At 35.3% G+C, this 8,989-nt stretch overlaps 1 protein-coding gene across 8 annotated transcripts in view; it reads right to left on the reverse strand.

Annotated features, from left to right (window-relative positions):
• Eb1 (microtubule-associated protein RP/EB family member 1) overlaps window positions 1–8,989 on the reverse strand; it is a 93,615-nt gene that overhangs the window by 33,306 nt on the left and 51,320 nt on the right. For 5 of the 8 annotated variants that reach the window (XM_069307436.1, XM_069307433.1, XM_069307435.1 and 2 more), the window contains exon 8: window positions 1,848–1,904. The exons of 2 other annotated variants lie outside the window; for them this stretch is intronic. In XM_069307436.1, the coding sequence (XP_069163537.1) occupies window positions 1,848–1,904 (57 nt within the window). Of the gene's footprint in view, window positions 1–1,802; window positions 1,905–8,989 lie in introns of all 8 variants that reach the window. One more of the 8 variants, XM_069307438.1, reaches the window with a different exon arrangement.

Below are 8,989 nucleotides of genomic sequence, written 5' to 3' on the forward strand. Positions count from 1 at the left end.
AGTTTATAAGTTTTTAATTATGTCGTTGGGTATAGTACATGTTCTTTGTACAGTATATCTTTAGTTCAGATATCTCTTCTGCATTGAAAGGGAAGGACAGCAATATTCTAGTCAGGACAACACACTTTATAAAGTAAAATGGAATGGCATACCTTGTTTTGAAGGTATATAAATTCCACACTATCATTCTAAGTTTATTGTGTTATGTTCACTTAAACATGAAGTCACTTAACATCATTACTTTTAGAACCTTTACATATTGTTTCTATCCTATGAGATCTGATTTTCTTGCAGCCAAAGATTCACCGCACAACTACTTTCCATTGTGATCCGTGGCATGAACACCTTTCTATTGGGGTCACTGGTGCCACATTCCCTCTGGATTGAAGGCACAAGCACATTCTTTTGACATTCCAGTTCGAGAACGTTTAATTGGAATACCCAGCATAATCACATTCAGTCAAAATTCTTTGCTTAACTGCATGCTATTGTGATTCACTAGCATGAATACACTGTATTGGGATCCCAAGTATGCCTATATTTCACTTTAATCCCTGATATGATATTAAACTATTTGAATCCTTGGTAACACCACTTTCTATCGATATCCTCAATCTCCTCAACTCTATTGGAAATCCATAATATGACTGATTAAATATTAATTTAAATAGTATTATAATAAAATGTGGCATAAAGGATTGACTGTATACAATACCACCTCTCTCCAGTTTAATTAAAAATAACCTCATATTATGAAGCTCCAGTAACTTTAAAAACTAGTTTGTGGAATAATCATTTATCAATTTATTCCAGAAACTTGCAACATTTGAACTCTACCTATGCAAAGAAGCCCTCAATGTAATAGGGGCACATGTCAATGTAAGCTACTTTAGCTGGATATGGTCACGTAACCCTTAACTTGGATACATTTTATTAGCAAGCCTGTCGCTTCAATCCCTAAGCTGGTGTTTCCCACTCTCAAATCTTCCACACCAGAGGTGTATTCCTTGATGGTGGGGTGCAAATCATGAAACTATTCAGTGTTTTTTAATTGTGTGTTGTTTTTTGACAGCAGTTAGGAAAAATATTAATACTTAGGTAAGGAAACAAGAATTAGTCAAAATACCCAGATCTTACTTATAATTAGATAATGATAAACATTCCAAGAATGGCACCAGTAGCAAAGTGTTGCAGTAGAAAATAGAAGAAAATTGTATGCATTATGAGTAATACCTTATTTACATAATCCTTGCCATTAATTTGAATGTAGAGTGCAGCTTAAGACCAACAGTTCTCCCTTAAACTTTTTCCACCCAAACTACCTTGCAACATACTGTGCTACTTGGAGTTAGTAAGATGTCATGGCTTAAAGTAGTGTTAAATAAACCTGCTTCTCACTCATTCAAGAAGTGCATTCACTCAAGAAACAGGTTACAAGCTACTTTCAAAACAAAGGAAATATTGTGTTGAACAAGACTGGCAGGTCATACTTCTCAAAGGCATGTTCAGCATCATTAAAATTAATGAGATGAATTTAATAAACAATGTTTCTTTAATAGTATCAAAAGAAACATGTACTGTACTAATATAATTTACAATGTTAAGTGATCAGTTTTTTTTTAAATTAAACATTTCCAAAGATCAATCCTGATAGGCAGTTAATGAAAGCATTCAGGAAGCACTTGAGAATTAATTTGACACTTATTAGCTGTTAAAAAGACACTTAAAGCCTAGAAGCATTCAAGCTGTTTAAACTGGTAACTGTTTGCATGACTTGAGAGAGCTTCTTATATGTATCTGACCTGCAAGACCACCCAATGTGTTTTGCAAATGCAAGTTTAACATGCCTGTATTTTGTCAGGGATGTTCTCAGTAAAGCTGTCTGGATTCTCTGCACAACTGTCCTGAGGAAAAAATGTTGGAATATTCATAGCAGTTACATTACTATATATATAAGTAATCCAATGTCCATTAACCTTTCCCAATTCTAAAATGAGAGTATATACTGTTTGATACAGCATCCTGATGAGCACATGTGGTCCCACTCTATAGCAAACACTATCCCACTATTGGAAAATATTCGTCTTAAAAATTCCTGTAGAATGAAAAATATTTAAGCCTCAGGTCTAGCATCACTTGGCACAATACTTGCACAATGTATTTCTACTACACAAATACAGAGCTCAAGTAAAACGATAATGTCATTGCCCAACGACTTCTTTCCATTAAGATAAGCAAGACATCTTTGCCAAAATAATCCCAAATGTGGAAGAATTTATAAACTTATAAAAGTAGTGAATATAGAGGTACCAGTGTTCCTGGGATGGTTGTCACTATCTAAATGGCTCCCAGTAATGTTCCTGTCACAGTAAACTTTTAAAATTAGTCTCCCATTATGCACCAATTCCATGTGTAGCAAACTCTTCTGAAATATAAAAACCTACAAAAGAAAATTTCACCTTTGCAAAAATTGAGCGTAACATTTAAACATTATTAAGTGGACAATCTTAAAAGAATGATCGGAAGACATCACACCTCTCTGTAAAGTGACATTTGTAACTCTAATGAGAGTATTCCAACTATTATTCAAATACTGTACCTAAGAGTATCGATGTATTCTTGAGTGCATTCAGCACTCAACATGCTGAATATAATATGTCCAGGACCGGTACTCATAACACTAGGCATTTCACAATACTATAGACGGCTCCAACTATTTTATTATCTATTAGAAACATGCTGCTGTAACATATACACCATATCAAGTTAAATTAGTGTCAGCTCACTCGAACCAACTGTATGGGATGAGATCTTTTCATTACATGGGGATTTAGCTTGAACTGTCAGGCCCTGGCAAGCCCTCCCCCAGATAAAATACTGTTTTGAGGGGGCCTACAACCATTGTATATTAATTCATATACAGGTTTGTTACCTAACTTACCATTATGGTCGTGTAGTGAAATATCTTCGTAATAAATGAAGTGCATTAAGAAAGTACAAATCCATAATATTTGTCAAACTGAAGAAACTAACAAAATTGCTATATTTTTCATTTAACAAGTGCATAGGGTAGAGAAGTCATTAGTAAACAATTCCATATCAAAATTATAACTACTTTACACAAAATTATTGAGGCACATTACAAAATGATCAGTAAATTTGCAGTCAAGCGATCTTGATATACTATAGGCAAAAAAAATTCATTTATGCACTTCTTTATTTTGAGTCATATAAAGCAATCAGAGGAACAATTTGGTGCCAAATTTATACATAAACGATCTGTACTTCCTTGGTAAAGTGTTGAAACATGAAAACTGTTCAGAACTTTCATTTCATTTTCCAAATGGATATTTATGCATACATGATTTTATTGGACTAAAAAATCATTTGTATTTATATAATGACTAGGTTGTGTGAGGTGGAGACAGCTGACAGAAGGACTTCTCAAACCACCACACACAAGTGTGGAAGCATTTCGACAGCTATTTGAGAATCAGGTAATTTTTTCTTGCCACCTTCAGCACAACGGTTCACTTTTTAATCTTCAAAGTACGGGTATCCGTCACATGTTGATTCACTGAATAATGTGATTATACATTGATTTAAACAACTATTGTCTGTTTTTTATACTAATGATACTAATATGGATATAATATATGGATGTGGAGGAGTTTACCTTGTCCCACAAAAAATCCTGCTATTATTTCATGATTGCTTACTTTGCAAATAGTTGTCACAAATGTTACCATAACCATACAGTTGTGAAAACCATATGAGCATAATCAGTATACGTACATATATAATTTGTCTGTATAATGGTATTGTATACAGTACCAGGTAGATTACAACATTGTCATCTCAAGATAACCTCAAGATGACAATGATGTAATCTACATGGTATACAATACCATTATACAGTGGAACCTCTATTAACGAGTGGCTCTATTAACGAGTTTTTCCAGTAACGAGCAAGCCACTCGCAGCAAATTTGTCTCTATTGACAAGCTCGCCTCTATTAACGAGTGAAACCACATGGCGCTTCCTAGCGTCTCGCGGGTTCTCGCAAATTCTCGGACGCCTCCGACGCCAGTGTTGTTGTTGTATCTCACACGACAAGCATCCCTTTGGATTTATTTGAGCTTTTCTTTGGGTTTTTAGTGGTTTTGCGACTACAATTTGTAACAAACGATGTCTCCAAAGAAGCTGCTTGCTAAAGATAGTGTTGTCAAGAGGAAGAAAGACACAATTACTGTGGATTTAAAGAAGGAAATTATAGCAAAGCATGAGTGTGGTGTCTGTGTGATTGATCTCACAAGGAAGTATGGCAGGTCCTCATCAACAATTTACACCATTAGTAAGGGAATGAGGAGGTAAGGGAGGATGCTGCCTCTTAAACTGAGATCAGGGAAGTGTTTGGAATGTTTGAAAAGGTGAACGCATTCTTGGAAAAGCTGCCCTGATAAAGCAGTGACAACCCGGTGTGTGAAAATGTTTAATTAATTTATCACTTTGTGATAACACTTTATGAAAGTGTTATCACTTTCGCAGGTATATGTCGCTTGAACATAACACACTTTTTTTCTCTTGAATGTTCCCAAACACCGCGCTCAAGCGTCATTTGAGCAAATATTTCTATAAAATCCAATTCTTATCCGATTGACTTGGGGATTGTATACAAGTTTGCCATGAAATTTCCGTTTCCTTTAATAACCACATTGCCTATTTGAGAAAACGGCATTGTATTGTATCTTCGGGGTAAGACTATTATATTGTTGACACAACGAGTGTAATCAACGTAGTTTTTTATTTGGTGCTGGTCTAACGCATCCTTGTGTGACATTTGAAATGAAATTTGGGTGAAATTCCCAAGAAGAGAGAGTCCGCCTGACTCAGAGGTGGATTCTCCTTCCACACCATAACCCCTCTCCTCCTTCCCACCTCTCCATTGTCTCCCTCAAGCCAGCAACTACTCTTCATAAGGTAAAGTAAATATTAAAACACTACAACAAAACATTTATATTTACATGTGCAGTATTATATTTACATAAAAAAGTCATACAAGTATGGATGTTTTTGGGAGTGGAACGGATTAAATTTATTTCCTTTATTTTAAGGGGGCGTCTGGTTGGCATCTGGGTCCAAAAATGCAAAAATGAAAACTCATTCGATTTCAATCAAACTTTTTTGACAAGTTCTATATGAAAAGTGTTTCATCTGGTCAAAGTTTCAGCATTGTAGCATAAATAGGAAGGGAGAAAAAAAATATTGAAGTAGTTGTGAAAATTATGCAAAAATGGTCAAAATCGATTATCAATCAAAAGTGTCAACTGAAATCATAACTACAACTCTTTGCTATCACAATAGCATATATTAAACAAATATTATTATTAGTTTAATTGGAAAAAAAATTTAAGGAAAAAAAAAAAAAAAAAGGATTTTTTTTTTCTTTTTTTTTTTAAATTTTTTTTTTTTCATTTTTTTTGGGGGCGATTTGCATCAAACTTACACACCTGACTGTACGTAAGCCTATCTGTAAGGATGCCAATTTTGGAGAAAATTGGTTGATGTCAACCCCAGCCACAGATTTTAGAACCTTAGACTTTATTCATTTCTGTTTTTTTTTCAATTGACACAAACGTTTACAAAACTCATTCTTTTTTTATTCAATTTACATGAAACTTACACAGTATATGTGGAGGGCATGTCTCTACATTGGGGGGCTTTCATTTTTCTCTAAGTTCATTTATTGATTTTATAATAGCAATAAACATGCCATATTTGCAAAAAAATTTTGGGGAACTTTGAACATTTGTATTAGGAAAACTAAAGATGTTTTGGAAATTCTAAATCCCCAAATCCTTTATTATATGCTAATGTGTCAGAAAAGTGTCACAGAATAATTTTATCTGAAACGTGTGTTCTGAAGTGTGGACTTGAAAATGTGTAAAAAACGTTCAAAAAAAAAAAAAAAAAAAAAAAAAAAACTCCCTTTCTATTTACGCTGCAGTACTGAAACTTGGGACAATTTAAGCACTTTTCATATACAACTAGAAAAATAATATTGGTTGACATTGAACAACTTTCATTATAATAACCAGACGCCCCCTTAAATGGGGAAATTTGTTTCCAAAGACGAGTTTTCCAGGTAACGAGCTCGGTGCCAGAACGGATTAAACTCGTTAATAGAGGTTCCACTGTACAGACAAATTACATATGTATACTGATTATGCTCATACGTTTTTCACAACTGTATTTTGTAATGAAGCAAACCAGGTCTAAGAAATCATCATTTGATCATAAACCACAGAAAGCTTATTGGCCCAAACATGGCATCTTCTATTTATATCCACCCAAACTCACTCACTATATATACAGTATATTATAGATATAAATAGGAGCTGTCTCACATGAGCCAATATAATAGGCCTTCTATATGTTGACATACAAACATCATTGCTGGTTGGTTGGCTCTGAGATTATATTGTCAATCACTGCATTATTTGCACTGTAATTTGCTTTTGCCTTTTTTATTAACACATTGTCCCACTGGAGCAACCATAATACTGAACATTGTAAAAGTAGTTAGAATACATTTTCATTAGAGAAAAATTGATGAGAAACGTGTGGTGTAATCCGACTCCCGGCGTGATTGATGTTGCAATCGACTAACTGGCAAATGTGGAGAGTGAGGGAGGACAATATCCATCTCTCCAACCCATTCTCGCACTTTCGTATAGTCAATATTGACTTATTAAATACGTGCATGAGTGACATACTACTTTATTGTGAATATTTTAGTTTACCTTGAAAAAGCTTCATAGAAAACACTGACTTTACCTAACCTTCTTAGTATGTTAAGATAAGCATCTTATTGCTTCGTAATTACAATTATTACTTAACCTATACCTAACCTATACCTATATAGGTTAAGTAATAATTGTAATTACGAAGCAATAAGATGCTTATCTTAACATACTAAGAAGGTTAGGTAAGGTCGGTGTTTTCTATGAAGCATTTCAAGGTAAACTAAAATATTCACAATAAATTAGTATGTCACTTATGCACATTTAATAAGTCAATATTGACTATACGAAAGTGCGAGAACGGGTTGATCTCTCCCTCCTTTGCCACAAGTTTTATCATTTTACATGTTTGGTTTCAATAATGATTGTATACAGTACAGTATATATATATATAATGATTGTTCTATCATATGTCAGTCAGAATGAAGACTGTACTGTATAATAAATTTTGTGAATACTGTACTAGTATTAATATAGGACTGGTTGAGTTTGTATGAGTGTAAACCCTGGTCATTATGTTGGGCCCACCAATAACTCATGTCATTAAATAATTATCAAAAGAAGAGGCCAAGCCTAATTGTCATGTACAGTAGTTACGACTGATATGGAATTATTCGCTCTAGCATGTGCCAACGTTCAAAATGATAAATACGTATTAAATAGATTATGATTGCGTTAGATTGTGTTTTTAATATAAACATGAAAAAGCTAGGTTATGATGGATTGGTACTTACCTAAATGTGCTTCAGGGTTATTATGAAGATACTTCACTACATTACTCTCCTGGAAAGGCAATTCGCAAACCTTAACAAACATTAGTGGATGTAGGTCTACCGATTTTTTTTTCTGGGGGAAGGGATAGGGGACAGGCCTAGATGGGTGGGATGAAATCTCTCAAGGAACAAATTGACCTTGCCCCATATGGTTTAACCCTTAAACTGCGCATGGCGTATATATATACGCTATGAGTAACATGTCCCACGGTGCGCATGGCGTATATATACACCATAGGGTGCCAGGCACGATTCAAATGCCCGTGGCTACATGGGGTTCACATCAGCTTCCTCAGGGTTCTTGTAAACAGACGCCTTGTTTAAAAAAAATCGTGGGAAATATTCTCTGGTGAAAGCGCCACAGTACTGTTGGAGCAACCAAGGCTGGCGCATGCACACGAACAACATTGCTGTTCAGCTTGTGACCACAGCATCCCTTAAAAATGTCAATAAATATTCAGATGACTCCTGACTGTGATAAAAATGACCAGGATTGTAATAATAGCAGGATTGTTGTGCTAATTAGCACTGTGTTGGAGTAGTAATACTGTGGGAGGGAGATAGCGTCGTTTACTGACTGTGTGGCCACCTATTCATTCACCATACCAGCTCAGTGGTTCTCTATGGTAAACACAAATGTAGATACTTATATATAATACGTGTATTAGTGTAATAACAGCGAAAGGATTACGTTGGGAGGAGCCATTTGGGTGACAGAGGAGGCGTCGTCTGCATGACTTGTCTAGCTGTGTAGAGGGTGGCCACTATGCACCCTACAAGCTTAGGTGTAGTTACAGTGCGTACAACATGTAGATACTTATATATAGTGTGTGTAAATAGCGTAATAACACCCCAAAACAGTATTGTTGGGGGAGAAATTTAGTGCACCTGACCTTGAATGAGTGAGGGAGGCAGTCACCAGCTGACTGAGTGTAGCAATGTCTCTTAGTTCCTGAACTAACTATCAGCTTTACTCTCTATTACTCCCTCATCTATCCATACCTCAACTATGGTATTTGTGCTTGGGGTTCTACTACCCAAAATCATTTACGTCCTCTCATTACCCAACACAAAGCTGCTATTAGGACAATAACCAACTCTGGCCCCAGACATCACTCGGTACCCTTACTCAAATCTCTGAATATGTTAGATATTAAGTCACTGCACATTCTCTCTTGTGTATTATACATATATAAAACGCTGAACTGTAATGCCAATCCTGACCTCAAAAGCTTCATTGAAGGTTGTAACAGAACCCATGAGCACAACACCAGGAATAAATACAGTTTTGATATTCCTAGAGTACGACTTAATCAAACTAGAAATGCTCTACAAATCAAGGGACCCAGAATGTGGAATGACCTTCCCAACCATGTTAAAGACTGTACCTCTCTCAACCAGTTTAAGATAAAA

Source organism: Procambarus clarkii, chromosome 60 (assembly GCF_040958095.1).
Source record: "Procambarus clarkii isolate CNS0578487 chromosome 60, FALCON_Pclarkii_2.0, whole genome shotgun sequence".
Classification (NCBI taxonomy): domain Eukaryota; kingdom Metazoa; phylum Arthropoda; class Malacostraca; order Decapoda; family Cambaridae; genus Procambarus; species Procambarus clarkii.